The sequence below is a fragment of the Mustela lutreola genome, chromosome 1 (genome assembly GCF_030435805.1).
Source record: "Mustela lutreola isolate mMusLut2 chromosome 1, mMusLut2.pri, whole genome shotgun sequence".
Classification (NCBI taxonomy): domain Eukaryota; kingdom Metazoa; phylum Chordata; class Mammalia; order Carnivora; family Mustelidae; genus Mustela; species Mustela lutreola.
In genome coordinates this window covers 33942290-33964155 of record NC_081290.1, presented here as the reverse complement: position 1 = coordinate 33964155, position 21866 = coordinate 33942290, and the positions used below count along the sequence as shown (strand labels likewise).

General features: G+C 44.9%; 1 protein-coding gene across 1 annotated transcript; it reads left to right on the top strand.

The window, feature by feature from the left end:
• The first annotated feature begins 435 nt into the window (after positions 1–435).
• UCHL1 (ubiquitin C-terminal hydrolase L1) lies at positions 436–14790 on the top strand. The gene is made up of 9 exons (XM_059162827.1): positions 436–559; positions 668–679; positions 1160–1288; positions 4538–4688; positions 7005–7090; positions 7169–7216; positions 8078–8144; positions 9005–9063; positions 14335–14790. Exons 1-9 carry the CDS (start codon positions 527–529, stop codon positions 14419–14421), a joined length of 672 nt encoding a protein of 223 aa, XP_059018810.1. The 5' UTR covers positions 436–526; the 3' UTR covers positions 14422–14790.
• The last annotated feature ends 7076 nt before the right edge of the window (positions 14791–21866 follow it).

Genomic DNA, 21866 nt, shown 5'->3' with positions numbered 1-21866 from the left:
CGGTACCGATCTGATCTAACATGGAGGATGAATTGTCTGAGGTCAAATGCAAACTGCTGCAAGATTTGGGAGACGGATATTTACATTCATACTAAATCTATACCTGTTGAATTGGGGCTTTTTCTCAAAGCTTCAGAAACCCTGAGCCCTCCGTTAATTGGGATGGTGAGAATGGTAGGTTTCCGGAAACTTCGCAAGAAATTAGACTCCCATCTAAATGACTGCTCCATAGGCTCAAGGAACACCCACCCACAAAACCCATCTCCACAACCACCAGATTATCTCACCAGCAAGTGAGACTGCAAAGGTTTGGGGGCCCGGCCGTACCACTCGGCGCGGCGCATGGGGGGGTTTCGTGCCCATTTGGCTGCGACTGACCGTTTCCCCGTCGCTTGGTTTTGCCCCTGCTCCCCCTGCGCAGGCACCTACAGTGCGTCAGGCCGGAGCTTTATAGCGGCCGCCTGGGCGGCTCCGCTCGCTGTTTTTCCTCTTCTCCTGGTCGTTCCTCTTCCTGCCGCTCGCGAAGATGCAGCTCAAACCGATGGAGATTAACCCCGAGGTGAGCGTCAGGTGCATCGCTGCTCGGGGACCGCATTGCTGAGGCCAGGTAGCTGCCCTCGATGACCGGCTTTATTTTTGTATTTTTTTCTGTGCATTTGCCTTTCAGATGCTGAACAAAGTGAGTGGCGTCTCGCACTGCCTCTGTACCCTTCCCCCCGGGAGCGCCGAGGCGGAGGCGCGCATCAGCTCCGGCTGTCTCTGTCTCGCAGGGACCCAGCGGCGTCCCGCGCGCTCCCAGATGCCATCCGTCTGCCCCAGCATAGGGGTCGCGGGGTGGGGATGACTCTGCGGAACCGTCCGAGGTGGGAGGGAGGAGGGGACTGGGCCCAGATGCAAGCGAGGGCCAGGCTCCCGAGGGCGTGGCGCCGGCCGCGCGGACTCGGGTGCCCGGGCTTCGCGCGAGCCACGTGTGGGCCGCGCTTTGTGCTGTGTCACTGCGCGGGCGGGGGTGGGGAAAGAAGCTGGGGGGCGGGGCAGGCCGCGACTCCTCCCAGGCTGGGATGGGGGCACCGAGGGCGCCGGCTCGGCCCCGCCCTCCGGCAGGTGCCCGCCCCTCGCGGGTCTCGGAGCCCCTGGCCGCGCTCTTTCTTCTCCGCAGGTGCTGGCCCGGCTGGGGGTCGCTGGCCAGTGGCGCTTCGCGGACGTGCTGGGGCTGGAGGAGGAGGCTCTGGGCTCGGTGCCAGCGCCAGCCTGCGCGCTGCTGCTGCTGTTTCCCCTCACGGCCCAGGTAGGGCGTGGGGCCCGGGGTGCGCGGGCCCGGGATGGTGCGCGCGGCTTCCAGACCCGAGTGAGGCGTGGAGGACCGTGTAGACTCCCGGCTCCCGCCCCTCCCGGACTGGGCGCCTACACCTGCAGAACTGCCCCTTTCCTGCGGGATGTGGGGGGAGATATCGTGGTACCTACTCATTGGTGGTTAGAGAATTTACTGGCTCCTCGCTCGTCCATCCAGCGTGGCCTTGAATTTCAAAGAGAAGAAGCAGCATCTCTGTTCCGTCATCTCAGTTACAAAGAAAAGAATTCATCTTCTTCTTAAGTTCACTGGAACCTACGCTTTTCAGAGCCTTCCACTTCAAGGAATGGCTGGCTGGTTGTTTCCCTTTAAGGGCTGAGAACTGTCAGTTTCTGGTTTGGTTCTCAGACTCCCACCTTGCATTAAAAAGGGGTGGGGGGTGGCCAGCGGGCTGGCCTAAGCCACAGGGAAACAATAGGTTTTTTTAATGCTCCCTCTCCACTCGGGTCTTTGGTGGCCTTGGGTTTCTTCTCTACAACATGCACACTCGGTTTTTAGCCTCTTAGATGTGTGTGTGGTTTTTTTACTTGTTTTTAAAGCGTAGTCATTTTGTTTGTGGGGTCTCCTTTCACATCCTGTCTTTCCTCTCTGACCCTGTAGCTAAGTGAAACAGGTGGGCATTAAAGCAGTTTTAGAAACACCTTTTCATTTCCCTTTAGATGGTCTTCCTACAAGTGTGCATGGATGTATGTACCTCAAAGACTGAGCGTCAGATATAAAAAGGTAGCTGGGATGATTGTTGTCTTGCAATGTATGAAATCCCACTAACTGGCCTGGGATTGTCTATCTCCTGTTGCTGTCCCTGATTTGGGAGTGGTGAAATCTGCATTAACAAAACCCCGGGGCAGTAGCTTTTGGGGCTACATTCCAAACACTGTAAGCTTTAATTGAAGCACCACCATGCTAGGACTGGGCGTTCTAGAAGCATCCTCAGCATAAATTATTAAGCCCTATGGGAAGTTGCATTCCTCTCAGTAAATGGACTATTGTGAATTTAAAAACCCTTATTAAAGCTACTAGGATAATCTCCCTGTCCTGTTTTATTGCAAAGCCTTTAGTTGGGTAAACCGGAGTGGCCAAATAATTGCAAGTCAAATTAGCTTCCCTGTTGACCCAATCAAATATCATCTCCTCTCATTTGAGCCTGTCCCTGAGCTCGCTCGCTCTTTAGAGGCTCCATGATGACTCGGAGATTTTGAGCGGCACTCACGGGCAAGGCCTCTGGGAGGCAGTGGTGCATCGTGTTTGTCTTTCAAAGGCCTACTGCTTGCTTTTTACAGGATGAGGCTGCACTTGTTCTGGTTTGAATCATCTGGGTACTTAGTCCTTTAGCTTAATTGGGGAAGTCAGATTGATTGAGCACCCAGTCTGTGACACAGAACACCAATTAGGCTAAACACTGAAGCAAACTCAAAAGTTGAGGTTTGTATGTTGACTTCTGAATAAGCTGATGTTAATTTAGAAAGCATCTGATTTTGAGAGTGTTATGAAATCCTAACTGGACCAGTTCTTTTTTTAAAAGATTTTATTTTACTTGATTTTATTTGAGAGAGGCAGACCGAGCACAAGTGGGGGGAGGGGCAGAGGGAGAAGCAGACTTGCTGCTGAGCAAGGAGCCCAAGGCAGGACTGGATCCCAGCAGAAGGCAGGCACTTAACTGACTGAGCCACCCAGTTGCCAACTAACTGGACCAGTTCAGAAATAGTAGTTTTAAGTGATAATGAAATATTTGCAAAAGTATCTCCATGCAAAAGCTCAAACATAATAGAGAATGGTGCTATCCCGTTAAAAAGCAAAAACAGAAGTGAAAATCCTTAACAGTCTATGAGTAGTAACTCATTTCAGAGATGTGATAGATCTTTGATGTTAGAATTTCCTATGAGCTGGCCTTGCGGAATGGGAGATCTTCTTTTTTGTCTGATGGTGTCACAGACAAGGCTTAAATTTCAGTTATGTGTATAGTAATGCAGAGCGACTGGAATTGCAAATATACTTCAGGGGCACCTGGCTGGCTCAGTGGGTGGAGTATGCAACTCTTGATCTCAGGGGTTGTACGTCTGAGCCTCACGTTGGGTGTAGAGATTACTTAAAATCTAAAAAAAAAAAAAAAAAAAAGGAAACATGCTTTTGATGTTCTCTCCAATTATACTGGTTATGAGACATTAGTGTTTCTATGGCATTGGCGCCATGCTTTTTTTTTTTAAAGATTTTATTTATTTGACAGATCAAGAGTAAGCAGAGAGGCAGGCAGAGAGGGGGAAGCAGGCTCCCCGCTGAGTGGAGAGCCCAGTGCGGGGCTTGATCCCAGGACCCTGGGATCATGACCTCAGCTGAAGGCAGAGGCTTTAACCCACTGAGCCACCCAGGTGCCCTGGCACCATGCTTTCAACTGAGAAGTCCTTCCTTTAAGGTCTAAAATTTATTAATGAAAGGTCCAGACAAGCCCACTAAATTACTGTACAAAGAGCAGATGGATTCTTTGAGGAAAACTATTCTCTAGTCTCATTTACTGATCTCTTCTGACACCCCTCCACCCCCCATTGTTAATCTGTTCTCAGAATGTATCGTTGACAAGGACAAACAAGTGTCCGGTCTACCTCTTGTAGGATGAGAAGATTTCATGGAATCCCAGCCCAGCACCCTAAGTCAGTTGTCGTTCCTCCCCTCCCCCCAAAAAGTGGGAACAATTTCTTTAAATTGCTCCTTTCAGCAGTTAAATCTTGTTTTGTATTTGTTATTGAAAAGAAGCGTACATGGACGCAGTAGAAGTAGGTCTTCCAAGAATGCTGGGATAGAGACAAAGCTTGATTGGGGTCCTGTGTGAAGTACAATGGGTGGTGTGTAAGGACAACAGAAAAAATGAACCTGCCTGTTCTGACTTCAGGAGACATGCATTTTCGAGCTAAAAGGTTGCAGTGGCGTCTAGACCAATCCTTGGGCAACATCCAAGGCCGTGACCACGCTGCAGCATCAGGGTGGAGTCTCAGAACCTCTCGGAACCCTATGGGCTGGCGTGGGTGTGGGAGGCAGACGGGCGAGTCTCTGGGCACTGGCCAACCCCCAGAACCAGGGCTCCTGGTCACACATCCCACTTGTGTTTCCATTTAGGTGGTAGAACTCGCTGTGTCTCCGTCTGTTAGTGCTTTGCATTTTCATTTGAGATAGAAAAATGTTTTCTATTCCCAGCATGAGAACTTCAGGAAAAAACAGATCGAAGAGCTGAAAGGACAAGCGGTCAGTCCTAAGGTGTATTTCATGAAGCAGACCATTGGCAACTCCTGTGGGACCATCGGGATCATCCATGCTGTGGCCAATAACCAAGACAAACTGGAGTTTGGTAAGTGCGTTTTGAGGGCAGTCCTCTCGTTGATCTCTAGTTAACCATAACTTGTCATCCCCCCAACCCCCAGGGGTCTGTTGAGCAAAGTCACTGCCTTACATTTTTCTGAAACCTCCTAATCTGGATGGAACCAGTAGGCAGATTAATGATTGATTCTCTTCTGAGGGAAGGAAACGCCTTTTCCAAGAAATATTGTCTAGCTTCTCTTCCACCCGGAGGGGAAGAGGGAGCGAGGGGCAGTTCTGTGCTCCTCTGCACAGGCTCTACCACTGGCACGCTGCAAGTTGGGGTGATTCTTACGTACTTCTGTTCCATTCTCGATGACTCGGAAGAAGTGGAGATGAGGTTAAACCATCAAACATGAACCCTCAGGATTTGTCTCTAATGGTTCTGGGTCTCTTAAGCAACAGGAGAACCAAAGTCGTATAGGGCAGCTGGATGAGGATACTGTGAAAATTGCTGCGGGAAAACATGGTGGCAGCTTGCTACGTTGCAAGGATCCAGCCAGGAGCCTAGTCAGGTGTGGGGTCTTAGCTCACTTCCCATGAATGTTCTGGAGGAAAGGGAAGAAAGGATTGTCAGAAGCACAATGAGCAGCACTAAAATATATGAAAAGACACGGCATAATGTGTGCTAGTGGCCAAGGGTCCGTGAACTTTCTTAAAAGGTGAGAGTAAATCTTCTAGGGGTTTGAGGGCCGTTAGGTCTCTGTCTTTGTAGTTCAAAGGCAGCCCCAGGCAAGATCTAAACCAGTGGATGTGGTTGTGTTCCAATAATACAAAAATAGGCACACTAACTTTGCCAACTCCCGACTTAGGCGGTGGATGGAGGTAGCTAAGAATGGAATAATTTCAGGGGCGCCTGGGTGGCTCAGTGGGTTAAGGCCTCTGCCTTCGGCTCAGGTCATGGTCTCAGGGTCCTGGGATCGAGCCCCGTGTCAGGCCCTCTGCTGGCGGGGAGCCTGCTTCCTCCTCTCTCTGCCTGCCTCTCCGCCTACTTGTGAGCTCTGCCTGTCAAATAAATAAATAAAATCTTTAAAAAAAAAAAAAAAGAATGGAATAATATCAGTGAATAGGCCATGGTGTTACTTGGAACAGGTCGGATACTTTTTTTATTATTATTTTTTTAAGCGAGGTAAGTGTGGCCAAAACTACTGCTGATATACTTCCCAAACCAAAAAAAAAAAAAAAGTCTGGCCATAAAGATCCAATTTTTCTAGAACTCAATTTTTCATATTAAACAATATTTCATATTTCAATTTTTCATATTAACTTGCCATATTAAGGAGGTAGAGCTTGAACCTTTACTTCTTCTGCAGTAAGTCTCCCATTAGAGTCCTGTGTTCAGAAGGTCAGCAGAGCTTGTGGAACTCTTGTAGCTGTAGTCATGATTGTACTGCAGAGAAGTTACTGGAGTCCCAGCCCTGTCCATAAAGTGAAAAGGATTCCTTCCAAATTTTAAATGGTCTTTACTTAACTAATTTTTTGAGTTTAGAGCTGAAAGTTTGAATGTGGTCTTTGAAATACAAATCGTTCTTGCTCTAGCCACGTTGTCTCCTAGACTCAGCTGCATTGAGCAGTGACAAAATGCTTAGGCCAAACTGTCAGCCGGTCCTTTGTCCCTGGGCCCGACTAGTAGGCGCTTTACGTTTGTTAAGATCCATGGGTTAACGTCTATCTGGATAACCATACTACTAAGACTGCATTTTCTAAGTAAAAAAATCTTGGTTTGAGAACCATTATTAGACTAGAATGTCATTGTGCCACATGGGATCGTGAAGATAACAGCAATTAGAAGAGTGCCGTGCTGGGCTGGCTCAGTGCATAGAGCGCCCGACTCCTAATCTCGGGCTCGTGAGTTTGAGTCGCCTGTCAAGCATAGAGATTCCTTAAGTAAATCAATCTTTAAAATAAAAACAAAAAAACAACCAGCGTCCGACAAGATAGTTCCTGCCTTTATGTTAAGACAGATCTCACAAATACATGTTCCAAGGGCATCAGCACCTTAACGAGGGTGATGAGGGAATTGAGAGGGGAGTGTGAGGCGGGAGGGCAGGGGAGAGAGGCAGGAGAGGGCTTGGCCCTGGAGGAGCAGAGAGTTTGTCGGCTTGAATGCAGGGAGAAGGGACTGCTTGGAAAGAGACTGAGGCAGAAAGGAACAGCTCATCCACCTTGTCTGGGACCACGGGAAAGTTAAGTAACTTGAGTCGCCAAACATGGCTGCGTAACAGCCGAAGTGCGTTGTAAGTGTGCACCCATTTACGCTATTCTATCTATACTAATATGCTCTTGGTTTTTTTTTTTTTTTTTAAAGAGGATGGGTCCGTCCTGAAACAGTTTCTTTCGGAAACGGAGAAGCTGTCCCCTGAAGACCGAGCAAAATGCTTTGAAAAGAACGAGGTAGGAAGAGAACTTGTGGAGCATCAGCTTTAAGGGACTACAGAGGATCTTGTGCTAATTATTTCCTCTCGTCTGCAGGCCATTCAGGCAGCCCATGATGCTGTGGCACAGGAAGGCCAATGTCGGGTAAATGCAATTACAGATCGGGGCCGGGCTGCCCGGGTGCCATCTGTTTCGCCCCTGAACCACATACAATGAACCTCTCACCTGAACACAGCAGACCTCTCCACCCAAGGCTAATTAAGCCCAAGGAAGCCCAGAAAATTCTACTAGAATCATGCTTTGACCAGACCCATTCATTAAAATGGCTCTTCGGGAATCTGATTGGCAGTAAACATGGTCTTGAGTAAATTCAAACAGTACTTTGTTCAGATCCAAATGATTCTAAGAGAGGAAGCAATTGAGCATTTCACATACTCTTCCCGTAGACTGTTGGAGCGGGTAAGATTACCAGCAGGGACTGACCGTCTCTAGAAGGCTTCAGTATATCATGAATCTGAACACAGTCCCGCAGTCAGCTGTTAATTTAGATTTAAGTCTGTATCAGTGCCTTTAAAACTACTGTTGGCCCTGCCACTTTCTAGTCTTGACCTTGGGTGAGATACTCAATCCTCCCTAAGCCTGAATTTCCTCCTCAGTAAAAAGTTCTAGCTTTCTAGTAGTTACTATATTTATCTTGATAGATTAGGGTTTTATGACAGTCTTATAACATTGTCTAGTATATAAAAAAGAGGTACATGTTAGCCATACTAATTTAAAATAATACATAAGCAAGTCTGAGTGTATTATACTTAGAGGGACAGAATTTATTAACAAATTAAGTTCTCTTAAAATCATTGCAAAATATGTGTATTAAATCAATACATTATAGATTTTGAAGTTAATACAATATTATGTCAATTATCTCAGTAAAGCTAAAGACAAGTTTTTAATACAATATATAGTACAATCAAAACTCATCATCAAAAATATTTCTTGACTCTTCAGGTAGACGACAAAGTGAATTTTCATTTTATTCTGTTTAACAACGTGGATGGCCATCTCTATGAACTTGGTAGGTTTCACTCCATTTTTGGAGCCCCCTACGGTTTTAGACATTCCTTCCGATGAAATTATTCTTACAGTTTTGGTGCGTAACTTTTGTGGCACATAGTGTATCTTTGTTCACAAAGCCAGCACACCGTACTCTCATTGGGGCCCTTAACCCTTCTTCTCACACTTCTGCCACCCATCAGGCGATGACCTGTGGAAGGCGTGGTTTTAGTCCCAGACCGGTAAGGAGATCTGTGCCAGTCGAAGGCCTCCGTGTTCAGCTTTCCTCTTCCCACCTTCCACTACACACAACCAGTGCAGGCTCTCCAGCAGCGTCCTGACAAGGAATACTTCTGGAAAAAGATAAATGCCTCAATGTGAAAGCATGTGGACATGCTGGGGGCTGCTTTCTCTTAGCTGGTATTTGCTAACAGGAAAGATGGGCCTCCTGGTACAATTCTCCTCTTTGTATTAACAGAGGAAGAGAATTACCTATATGCAGACCAGAGCAAAGGATACTTGGGGCCAGTCAGCAGTCAATGAGGGGCAGTGAAGTCCGAAGGATCCCTTCTTGGCTCTACCTTCCTGACACCTCAGAGGCTGCATCTGCCTTTTACTCTGGGCTCCTTCCCAGGAGATGTGGCCCAAGCCTTTCTGTTAGGGTGGCCACTTTGGGCTTGTATGGTCCTGTCGCTTGAGGATTAGGATTGCCCTGGGTGGACCCTAGGAACACTTGAAGCTCCTTTCCAGCGACTGCTTCTGACCAGCCCCTCTCCGTGGGAGTGGCAGTGGGAGATGGAAAACTTCTCTTGAGGCTGTGGGTAAGCACAGCGGTCCGAGCATCTGCAGAGAAAGTTGAGCTGCCTGGCTTCTGTGTTCCAGATGGACGAATGCCTTTCCCGGTAAACCACGGCACCAGTTCCGAGGACTCCTTGCTGCAGGTAATCTTTGGAAGCCCTCTTCCCCTGAGGCCCACCTTTCTTTGGCCATACTGTCTCAGGGGCCAATACTTTTTCTGGACAGCAGGCACCCATCGTCTGGGTGAATAGTCTTCAGGGTTTAAAGCGTATTTTGGTAATTCTGTCTACCGTATTTTCTAGCAAATGGTCTTAAACAGGATCCCCCAGAGCAGCCGTGACTAATCTGTATTGTGTGCTGACTTCAGTCCAGGGTTGGAATTAGCCAGAAAGCCATGGCTTTACTTCCTTGTGGGATTAAGGGAACCATTGTTCTCTTGTCAGATCACATCACAGCTAAGGACTTAAGGGACAGAAACCCAAGCCTTTCCTAATCCATCTCATGCTGCTGGATTTGGGTCAGTCTCACAGGTTGTATATTATGGGTTCCAGTTAGGCCGTCAACTTCAGTTTTTTTCTTCTCTCTTGGGCTGCTGTTACGGGGCAAGAGGAGCAGATTCAAAACCTGCCTCGATATAAGATCCAAGATCACTGTCCTTACTGTAAATGACTCCAGAAACCTCTTAATTCTGGACAAGGGTTGATAGACTACCTGAGGTGCCTCCCCCCTAAAAACAAGTCTTCTAGAATTGAATCAATTTACTGTTATGAAGGGAAGTTGTTTAATTGTAATTTTTAAGAAATGCTGTTAAGGTCTTAATACTTCATCTGTAGTCAGAACTAATCTTTTTTGAGTGCTTGCTGTATACAGATGAAGGTCTGGAAGACTCTCCGTAAAGAACCAGGTAGAAAGTATTTTGAAAATGGGCTTTGTGTGGCACTGGGCTCTGTTGCCAAGCCAGGCATACCTCAGGGATATTGTGGGTTCAGATCCAGACCATTGCAATAAAGCTAATGTTGCAGTGAAGCGAGTTATAAATGAGATGTTTAGTTCCCAGTGCAGATAGAAGTTCTGTTCGAACAATACTGAAGCCTGTTAAGTGTATACTGGCATACTGTCTAAAGGAACAGCATACATATTTTAATGAAAAACCTCTCATTTCTGGAAAAAAACGCCTGCCATCATCTGAGCTTTCCAAGTTGCGAAGTTTTGCTGGTGGAGGTCTTGCCTTCTGCCTTGCTGTGGACGGCTTCTCAAGGCAGGGGAAGCTGTGGCAAGTTCTTTAAAGAAGACAGCAGTGAAGCTGGCTGCCTCTGTTGATTTTCCTTTCGTGAATGTTTTCTCTGTAGTGGGCGGTGCTTTGATAGTGGGCGGTGCTTTTGATAGAGAATTTTACCTGCAGTAGAACGGCTTTTAAAATTGGAGCCGATCCTCTGAGACCCCCACTGCTGCTGTAACAACTTAGTTTATGATGTCTTCTAGCCCTTAAAGCCTCTTCCGTTGTCATTTCAACAGTCTTCACAGCTTCTTCGCCAGGAGTAGATCCCATCTCTAGAAACCACTTTCTTTGTTCACTGTGAGATGCACCTTATCTGTTCAGATTTTCTCCTGCCGCTGCAGCAGTCCATCCTGCCTTCTCGCTCTGCTTCTCACTCCAGTTCTCTTGCTCTTCTGACTCTTTCCACCACATCTGCTCTTTCTCTGAGTCTTGAGCACTGCAAAGTCCTCCATGAGGGGTGGAATCCTCTTCTCCCAGACTCCTGTTAATGTTCATATTTGATCTCTTTCCACGAATCCAGAATGTTCTCAGTGACATCTAGAATGGTGAATTGTTTCCAGAAGGTTTTCGATTTACCCAGCACCATCAGAGGAATCACTCTCTATGGCAGCAATAGTGTTACAAAATGTGTTTCTTAAATAATAAGACTTGCAAGTTGAAATGACTTGCTGATTCCTAGGGCTCTGGAATGGATGGTACTTAGTAGGCATGAAAATAGCCTTAACCTTGTCCAGCTCCATCAGAAATGGGGTGACAGGGTGCACTGTCCATGACCGATCATATTTTGAAAGAAATCCTTTTTTTCTGAGCCGAAGTTCTCAAGAGTGGGCTCAAAATATTCAGTAAACCATGTTGTAAACAGATAGAATGCCATCCAGGCTTTGTTTTTCCACTGATAGAGCCCAGTCAGAGAAGACATAGCCTACTTCTAAGGGCCCTAGGGCTTTCAGAATGGTCAGTGAGCATTGGCCTCAACTTAAAATCCCCAGGTGCATTAGCCCCTAGCAGGAGAGCCTGTCCTTAGAAGCTTTGAACCCAGCCATTGACTTCTCTGCTCTAGCTTCAAAAGTCCTAAGTGGCATCTTCTTCCAGTAGAAGTGTAGGTCATTCATGTGGGAAGTCTGTTGCTAAGTGGAGCTGCCTGTGTTAATGACCTTGGCTAATCTTGTGGATAATGTGGTATAGCTTCTCCATCCGCCCTTGCTGCTTCCCCCTAGTTTTTTGATGTTACGGAGATGGCTTCTTTCCTTAAACTTGGATCGATCTCTGCCAGCCTCACACTTCTCTGCAGCTTCGTCACCTCTCTTAGCCTCACAGCACGGAGAGTTAGGGCCTCCCTCTGGATTAGGCTTTGGCTGAGGGGAATGTTGTGGCTGGTTTCATCTTCTATCTGGACCACTCACACTTTATCCATATGAGCAGTAAGGCTGTTCTGCTTTCTTATCATTCATGTGGTCTCTGGAATAGCCCTTTTAATTTTCTTTAAGAACTTTTCCTTTGCTTTCACAACTTGGCTAACTGCTGGGCACATGAGTTCTAGCTCTTGGCCTGTCTTCACTTTCAACATGCCTGTGTTAATCCTTCCCAAGCATAACCCTTCCTAGCTCTGGATTTAAAGTGAGAGATGTGGGACTTTTCCTTTCGTATGAACACATTAGAGGCCACCGTAGGGTTATGAACTGGCCTACTTTCAATATTGTCTCGGAACAGAGAGGCCTAGGGGAGAGAGAGACACGGGGGGAAAGCTGGTTCCTAGAGCCACGGGAATGCACACGTGTATTGATAAAGGTTGCCGTCTTGTGCGGATGTGGTTTTTAGCACTCTCAAACGAAGACGGTGACATCAAATGTCACTAATCATAGATCATAATAAATACAATAAAAAAGTTTAAAATACCGCAAAATCACCACAATGTGACATGGAAACCCAAAGCAAGAAAATGCCATTGAGAAAAGGCACCGATAGACTTGCTTGATGGAGGCAGCTGCAGACTTTACATTTGTAAAAACTCAACCTCTGAGAAGGGCGGGAAGATGAAGTGCGATAAAATGAGGTCTGCTGTGTCCTGTTGGGCTGTCAGAGCCATGGCACAGCCTGTGGACCGTGTCTAAGTGAATGTGGAGCTCGTTAAACTTTATCCGTAACAACAGGCAGCAGGCTGCAATTTGACCCTGGTGCTAGAGGCAGTTCTCAGTGTCTTCTCTCTTCCAGAGCATGCATTTGATGAGGCTCTGAGGTAGTGATTATATCCCACATTTTACAGGTGAGGAAACTGAGGTACTGGGTTAAGTGATGTTCAGGGTCAGTGGCTTAAATGGCAAAACCGTGGTGCAAATCTGGGCAGTCTTCACACCACTGTTCAGTACTGCCTTTTTGGGTAATAGACCTGGCCTGGGAACATCTAAACCTCATGACCTCAAGGTGGACCACTAGTGTGAACCAAGTTATGCCACAGAAGGAGAGAAGGTCACTTTCTGTAGCCTGCTGTCAGTTATACCTGAGATAAGTTAGAGCCAATTCTCTGGTATATGAGGGGCATTTGGGAGTAGGAATACGGAATGAGAAGCAGATCTGGAAAAGAAGGATCGAGTTGGGTTTGGCAGGCAGAATTTATTTAGGGGAGAGAGGAAGAGGCAGATCTTCTGGAGATGACCCATTTGGGGGAAAGACTGGTACTTCAAATAAAGCTCTAAAAATACTTTACTATGAAACATTGCTAATACCTTAAAAAATGTACCCCACACAGGATGCTGAAACTGTTACTTGAGCAGAATTTACAAGGTGTGGAGAAAGTAAAACAGTTTAAAAAATAATAAAAATTAGTTAGAATCTCATTTAAAATTAAACGGAATATAAACCAGCATCTTAGTGAAAATTCTTGTCCTGAGTAAGGCTGGTTGTATGTGGTTAAAGCTGTTCTAGGTTGTCTGAACTCTATGGTTTATTATTGCTAAACTGGTAAGAAATTACATAAACTGGGGCGCCTGGGTGGCTCAGTCGTTAAGCGTCTGCTTCTGCTCAGGTATTGATCCCAGGGTTCTGGGATCGAGCCCGGCATCTGGCTCCCTGCTCAGCAGGAAGCCTGCTTCTCCCTCTCCCACTCGCTTGTATTCTTTCTTTCCCCTGCCCCTGTCAAATAAATTAATAAAATCTTAAAAAAAAAAAAAATTACATAAACTTAACCCATGAATTCAGAGGCCACGTCACTGCTTTACAAACACACCTTTAATGGCGGCCATCCCTGTGGGTACTACAGGAAAGGTCTGGAATGCCAATATATTAAAAATTCTAATAGAGAATGAGATATGTAGATGTCAGTCTAGAATTTCCCTCTAGTTTTTACAGGTGGTTCTAAAGCAGGAGCAAAATTCTGGGTGTGGCTGATGCTTTTTAAGGGCCAAACTCATGGATTTAATGGTTTTTAGAGCTTGGAGCTGATGTGTCAAGACTGTCCTCTCCTCTTAAAGGTCTTATATTTCATATGGTTTGTGGAGCGGTCTTTCCACTGGACTTTTTACAAATGAAACTGATATTCACTCTGCCAAGGCATTTAACCCCTAGAATTTGGGATCATTTTTTTTCTATTACCAATCTTTGTAATCTGGGTCTTGGAACTAGTAACACATGTCATTCCAACCATCAATGACCCATTAATACCTGGAAACCAGGTGTTTAAAGCTGTTCTGTGAAATGTTTATTTGAAAGAAATTCATGTTTACTTGAAATTTCTTGAGGCCTAAGAGAACTCTTAGGCCTTATGGGAGAGAGGATCTATTTTTTTTTTCACCTTGTTGTGATTTGAGGAAAAGTGCACTCCTAGTGTATGTAGTTTTGTTGTCAAAACCAGGCACGAGGTGAAGGAGGCCCGGGGCACTTGGTGGAAGTCATAAAGTCAGAGCTTCCAAAGTCAAGTCCATGTCATGGGTTCTTGTCTTGCTCATCACCTAATTTTTTAGTTTTTTAAAAATTTTTTGTTATTGTTGTTATTTTGGTCTGAAGCCAGTCCTGGTTTATAAGTTTAATGGGGGGTTTGAAGTTGATCACGGTGACCTCTGAGCCATACAGTTTAACTTTTCTGATGCAACTTCCTTTTGAGCCGCTGCTGGTTGGATATGAATGACCTTTCTCCTTTCAGGATGCTGCCAAGGTCTGCAGAGAATTCACGGAGCGTGAGCAAGGGGAGGTCCGCTTTTCTGCGGTGGCACTCTGCAAGGCGGCCTAATGCCCTGGGCGGGGGACGTAGCCTTTTCCCCCCTCTTCCCCTTCTGTGTGAAACCAGCCCCCCACCAACACAGTCCAAAATGCTTCCGTCCTTGTGGAACACAGCTGTTCTCCTTTGGTTCTGCAGATAAGCTCTCCCCCTACCCCACCGCCCCGCCACACCCAAACTCTAGCAGAGCCCAGCTGTCGAGCGAGCAAGGTTTGGTATGAACCTCAGATGGCGAAGCATTCCCCCTCCCCCCATGTATGTATTGTACCTCAATAGCTAATGCTTTAAATGGCCACTTTGGTTTGCGTCTGTAAATTAAGGCCTTGGATGTGGTTTAATTGTTTGTCCTTAAAAGAAATAAAACTTTTCTGCTGAGTAAGAGATGAGCTTCAACTGGTTTCCACTTTCTCTTTGACCTTCTCCTCCAAGGCTATATGATTGTCTTCCATGGAAGCAACTCCTAGGGCACAAGTAGGATAATTACCATAAAAACAGCATTGGTTCAGTGTCTCCAGACTTACTCTATTCAGTCATTCATTCCATTTATTTTAAAGATTTTCGGTAATCTCCACGCCCAGGCTGGGGCTTGAACTCACAACCCGGAGATCAAGAATCACATGCTCTACCGACTAAGGCAGCCAGGTTGCCTCTTTCTATACATTTATATGGCTATGTATACCTGTGGACTAAAAAAAATTTGAATAGACTTCATTTTAGATGAATTTTAAACTTGCAGAAGATTGAGAAGCTCGTACAGAGTTCCCATTTATTCCTCCTCCATTTTGCCTCTTAACATCTCACTTTAGTGTAAAACATTTGTTGTAATGAATCCATCTTTGTCTTTCTGTGAACTCCAGTCCACAGCTTCTTCAGATTCCCTCAAGTCTTGACCCAGTGCCCTTTTTCTGTTCCAGGAGCTGATCCAGGACACTATTTTACATTTAGTCATCATGTATCGTTGGGTTCTTCTTAGGTATAATCAGTTCTCAGATTTTGTTTTTGAGGACTTGACAATTTTGAGGGGGACAAGTGTTTTACATGATGGCCCTCTGCTGGCCTGTGTCTAGTGTTCTTATAATTAGACTAAGGCTGTCAATCTAGCTTCCAAGTGAAGGATGTTTTGGTTCCTGGGAGGAAAATGATCCTACTATTGACATTCTTTTAATGTAAAGAAACAAAATGTCCAGTGACTCAGATGATTCTAATGGCTCAGAGCTGAAGCCAGAGGGATGTATTTTCTATTCTAACTTGGTGTGTGACTTCTATATAACATTTTGAAGAAGGACTTAGGGGAAAGGAAACAAAGCTAGGCTCTTTCGTACTTAATAGGAGCTGGTAAAAAATATATATGTGTGCGTGTGTGTATTTGGCCTCAGAAATACAAATTCTACCACTCACTATAGCTCTAAGCCTTTATACTTCATGTATGAGAACATATGTATTAAAATGCTCCCAAAAAACATGGCTTAGCACACCACACCATGAAAGGTTATGCAATAGCTAATATTTGTGGGTGATCGCGCACCCCGGAGATACAGAGATATTTCAGTTTTACGCCAGCATGGAGGTTAGGTTACGTGCCCAAGGCCTCACTGCTATTCATGAGGGAAGTGGTGGTTTAGACGACTCACGACCTAAAGGTAGCTAGACTAGGTTGGGAGTCCATATGAACAGGCTTCAGGGTTATCACACTTGTCTTTGACCTCCACTTTTGCCTCACTAATTTTGGGCAAAGGAATTACCCTCTTCCACATCTTCATATTTTCATATTAAACTAGATATAAGAGTGAAGGTGTCAGGAAAGGGCCTCTAGAAGGTTCCATCTGGTATCAACATCTTCCCCACTGCTCTCTCTGAAGCCTCAGCCATGTACAACTCCTAAGGGTACCACTGACTTTGTATTCTATGTGAAGGCAGTATGTACCTGTTTCCCCAACAAGCCCTCTTGATGTCCTGGATTTGTCAAAGATCTACGTCCAGTTGGCTTTTTTCTTAAAATGTTATCAGCCTTTGGTCTTGAAGAGGACTCTAGTGCTTCCAACAGGCAAAGCCGCCTGATGTTAAGCATCTCCCCTGCTTTTTTTTTTTTTTTTTTTTTTTTAAGTAGGCCCATGCCTGGAACGAAGCCCCAAAGCAGGGCTTGAACTCAACCCTGAAATTAAGACCTGAGCTGAAATCAAGAGTCAGACGCTTAATGAACTGAGCCACCCAGGTGCCCCTAAGCATCTCCCTTCTTATTTTTATTTTTATTATTTTTTAAGATTCCATCCATTTATTTGACAGAGGCACAGCTAGAGAGGGAACACGAGCACGCAGAGTGGGAGAGGGAGAAGCAGGCTTCCTGCTCGATCCCAGGACCCTGGGATCATGACCTGAGCCAAAGGCAGACACTTAACTACTGAGCCGCCCAGGCACCTAGCATCTCCTTTTTTAAACTAACACCCAAAATGTCCAATTGAGGAGTCTTTACACATTAAGTATAATACTTGGTCTGTCTGAAAGACCCCAAAACATGGAAAAATATTTGCGCATCAAATGAGCGAGAGTTTTATAAACGTGTATATGTATGTGTTTAGAAAAGACCATAATAGCTAAATTTTTTACTATATTCTATTTAAAAAAATTTAAAAAAAATTTTTTTAAGCTATATTCTAAATTAAACTTTGTCACATCTGAGATTGGTATTATCCCCATATTGCAAATAAAAAACTAAAGCACAGCAAAACATAAGCAGGCTTGCTGAAGGTTATTTGGTAGGAAATGATGTTGCCCAGATCAGACCTGAGCAGACTGGCTTTAAGAGCCCACACACTGGTGGTTGCTGGGCATAGATGGACCCAAGTTTAAGCAAATGAAGTTTAAGTATTAGGGTCTCACACTTCCATGACCCTTCACAATACCCTGGCTGTGTGTCCTTGTGAAATCTGCAATTTCTCAAAGACATGGGTCTGCCCCTCTCTCTAGGTATTGAGACTATGAGTGATTTTAACTTTATTTTCTCATTTTCCAAGCTTTCCAAAATTACCACATTATTCATAATAAAAAAGTGTGAATTTTTCCCACCTAGGACTTGGAACTCGGCAGTGTGCTTCTGGTTAATTCCAGCTTGCTTTCCAGTTTCTTTCATTTATCATTGAAGTCGGTGGAATTCATCAACTTGGTCTTTTGTCTTCTGCTGACTCTATTATAAGGTTATTTTATTTTATTTCTGTGTTTTTAAGTAAGCTCTATGCCCAGTGTGGGGCTTGAAGTCATCACCCTGAGATCGAGAGTCATGTTCGATGCACTGAGCCAAACGGGCACCCCCATTACAAGGCTATTTTAGAACTTAAAAATCATCATCTTTATGCTTTCCTAAACCTCAAATTACTTGGACCATGTTCAGTTTCCTACACACCCCGTCATGTTCAATAATGACTTGACATGCTCATTTGGCATTTACTTCTTCGTTCCTTGAATGATGTGATCTTAGCTCATTGGTGCAATAGCATTAAGTTGTTCACCTGTTTGATATGTTGCCTTTGCATTGGCTGAGGAACAAGGCATGGTTTGGCACAGCCCTGCAGAGTGTGCCACTGTGGTCGGGGCTGTCCCGTGCAGTCCTGTAGGATTGGAACGACAGGACCTCTCCTGCAGGATTTAGAGGATCCAGCTGAGATAGGCCACAAAGAGCTCAGTACATGCAGAACTTGCCTTGAGTAATTGTACTTATTAACATAAATGTTAATACAGAGTTGAGTGTGTGTGAATCTTCATGAACAAAGGAGAGAAGTAGAGAAAATTCAGTGCAACAAATAGTACAGATGATCTCTTCTCCTAGTGCAAAATATCTGGATTTGAGCGATTTGAATCATTTGATGGTTCCCTTTTTCTTGTGTTTGCAATTTAAAAAAAATTTTATTTTATTTTATTTTTGGTCTAAAACAAACTCTTTGAACCACAAATTTACGTCTCTGGTTCATCTGTGCTGTGCGAAACACTCTCCCAATCCCAGCTCCATGGGCACACTCCGACGTCACGGTCCAGCTGTCAGTGCGGGGGTGAAGGTGGGTGTGGGGCTGGCCCATGGATCAGGATGAGTCTGCACCTGTCTCTTCGGGGCAGGGAGCTCAGACTGGGGTTGTCCTTGCCCTGCTTCAGAGCCTCCCTCAAGCCCTCCCACGGGGAGAGGTCACTCTGGTGGAGCAGGCTAGAAACTGTTGAATCTTACAGGCGCAGACCCCGTCTGCGCTGTAGGGTCTGGCTGGCGGGACGCAACTGGGGCAAGTTCAGTGCCAAAGGGCGGCATGGGCACCAGTGGGTGAACAGAGGGCGCAACGCTGAGGCTGCCTGTGCACCCCCCCCCCCCCCGCACCCAGGATGGTGGGGGCAATGAGACTCAGCCAAGCGCAGTCAGAGACGGCGTCCGTGACAGTGGCCACTGTTCTCTGCCATCAGTATTCATAAACCATTCAAAATCAGATTTTATACTAACGTGTCTCCGTATTCTTAGGAATCAGATGTTTTCTATAGTGTTTATCATTCTCTAAAAACCAGGCTTAAAAACATCTTAACCTCAGTATGATACATTTGCCCCAGTGAATGCACCCATATTGATGAATTACTAACTAAAGCCCGTCCTTGATTCATATTTGTTTCCTTTTCACTTAATGCACTTTTTAGGTTCCAGAATCCTGTCCATGATTTTGCGGATCATACGGTTGTCATATCTCCTCAGGCTCCTTTTGGCTGTGACTTTTTAAAAATTTTATTTTATTATTTTTTTTCACTAAAATCAATGATATTGACCAAGGGGGCTGCCTTGGCTTTGTCTCCAGGCCGCAGAGCTTTGTGCATCCTGGCCATTGCAGGCAGACTGCTTCCAAAGCCTGTGCAAGCAAACTGCCTCCAAAGCCTGACTTCCCCTCTGCAAGATAAATTCAGCCTCTGCCTCCTCCATGATGTGAGAATCCCATGACAGTACTTGTACTGTTCTTGGGGATGTGCCTAGAATATAGTGGATGCTATTCTTTTAATTTTTATCACTAGCTAGTTTCTTTCTAGTCTTCTCTCTTTTTTCTCCAAGCTAAACCCCAAGGTAGCTAAACCCCTTTCTTGCTTACTGCCAAGTCACGCCTCATTTTCTGGGATAAGGCCCATTTCCAGAACAACTTTTGCCAAAAGTTATCTTAAACCATGGCTCCTAGACCATCAGTGCATCGTTCTTTGCAGTGAGGGGGGTACGTTCTCTTTTGCATCAAGATGTGAACCACAGCAATGTATTTACCCTCTTGTAGGGTAGGGATTTTGAAGAAGGGAATAATGATTTATACTTAGGACAGAAGAGGTGTTTTGAAAAGGGAGATTCATAGGTTTGTTGGCTTTGGATGGCATTAAGGTCTCTCTAGTGGCTAGAAGAAACAACCTTTAGATATTCAGGGTTTGATAATTAAGACTAAGTTCTCTATTTCACATCCAAGCTCATTGAGTAACAGAAGACAAAGCGTACTCTAAACTATATTGGGGAGCCTGGGTGGCTCAGTCATTAAGTATCTGCCTTTGCCGCCGGTCGTGATTCCAGGATCCTGGGATTGAGCTAGGCACTGGGCTCCCTGCTCAACGGGAAGCCAGATTCCCCCTCTCCCACTCCCCCTGCTTTTGTTCCTGCTCTTAGGGTCTCAAATAAATAAAATCTTCAAAACTATACTTACTATGTCCAGTAGGTGGCAGCATAGTAAAGCTTATGGCAATTTTGTAGCTAAGTAAGTTTGAACAACATTGAGTCAGGAAGGAAAAACCAGTCTTTATTGGTGACCGTGGCTCTTCTGGGCAAATGGGAAAGAGTGATAGTACTTGGACCTTCATTTCGGCCCAGTGTTTTGGACAGGACTAAGCAGTCTTGGTATAGATTGGCCAAAGCTAGCCTTCTGATTTGCTCATGGGGCTATTCATAATTTTATCTAGGTTCTATTTGTTTTATCATAAATAGAAATAGAAATAAGCAGTAGTAAGTTCAAACAACAAGTTCATTAAACAAATACTTTGTCTGCCAATGCTGAGTTTGATATTATATGAAGTACAATCGATATGATATAACCAATTCCTTTTTATTAAGATTATTTATTTGAGAGTGAGAGAGAGAAGGAGAGAGAGAACTTGAGCATGAGTGGGGGCGGGGCAGGGCCAGAGGGAGAAGTAGATCCCCTGCTAAGTGGTGAGCCCAGCGTGGGGCTTGATCCCAGGACCCCAAGATCATGACCTGAGCCAAAGTCAGACACTTAACTCACTGAGCCACCCAGGTACCCCAATATAACCAATTCTACAATTAATTCTACATCTAGTAAAACCCTTCCTCCAAATCCATCTTAACATTAGAAAATAATGGAGCTGATTGTATAATATTAAATTGTTAGATCTTTAGAAAAACATTTTCCTTAGCCCTCCAGTTAAACAATGTTACTTTAATTTTCAAGTAGTTTCATATAGACTCATTTGACCCTTCCATTAGGAGTACGGGGTCTGGTCCTGACATTGACATTAGTTAGTTAGGTGACATTAATCAATTTCCTTTTCCTTTTTTGGTTTTAGTTTTTTCATTTTTTAAAAAATAAAAAAATTAGACCCAAAACTCACAAAAGTCCCTTTAATCCCTACGAGTTTATGTATCATAAGCTCCACTATGGCCCCTTATTATAGTCTGTATGTTGTAACACCCCCTTCACTATTCTGAGAGTTCATAGCTAATATAACTGATCCACACATGGCATTGTAAAAAGTCCACTTAAAGAACAAAGATATGGTAAAAGCTACCACATAGAGAACATAGTCAATGACACTATAACAGCATTATATGGTGACCAATGGTCACTATCATTGTTGTGAGCACAGCTTAACACATAGACTTGTTGAATCACTACGTGTGCACCTGAAACTCACGTAACAGTGTGTGTCAAGTAGACTGTAATAAAGAAAAAGGAAAGAAAATAAGGATTTAAGGGTAAGCACTTAGGTGTTACTACTATATTAGAAGACAGGAAGGAGGGTGAGGCGTGTATTTATCGTAACGTCTCCAGGACAAGGACAGCTGCCACTGCAGACAGAAGGTGGGACATTGCACATTGACAATTCTGATTCCAGGAGCCATCTTGGTACTGGTCATGTGATTTTTCCAAAATGGCTGACAATCTTGGTAAAGTCCTCAGCAAAATAACTATGTTATTTCTCTTGATTTACCCACTAAGTGCATTTCTGGAAACTTCAATGCAAACACTGAGAAAAAGAAAACAAAACTGAGCAAATATGATACAGATTTGTCCTTAACATGAATGCCTGGAGGGACACCCCAAACTGGGTAGATGCCGCCTACTTCCTTCTTGTGGGAGGCCGTCTTCTTGCAACCCAGCCCTGGATACTAAATGGTGGCGGAAACTACCCTCCATCGTTCCACCAATAACACCCCTAACACCCCTGAGGATGAG

Bases quoted from the DNA above. Each gene is read 5' to 3' on its own strand.
- UCHL1 (XM_059162827.1), top strand. From the start codon at position 527: ATGCAGCTCAAACCGATGGAGATTAACCCCGAG. The intron at 1,289-4,537 runs GTAGGGCGTGGG...TTCTATTCCCAG, and splicing joins TGTTTCCCCTCACGGCCCAG to CATGAGAACTTCAGGAAAAA. The intron at 7,091-7,168 runs GTAGGAAGAGAA...TCTCGTCTGCAG, and splicing joins AATGCTTTGAAAAGAACGAG to GCCATTCAGGCAGCCCATGA.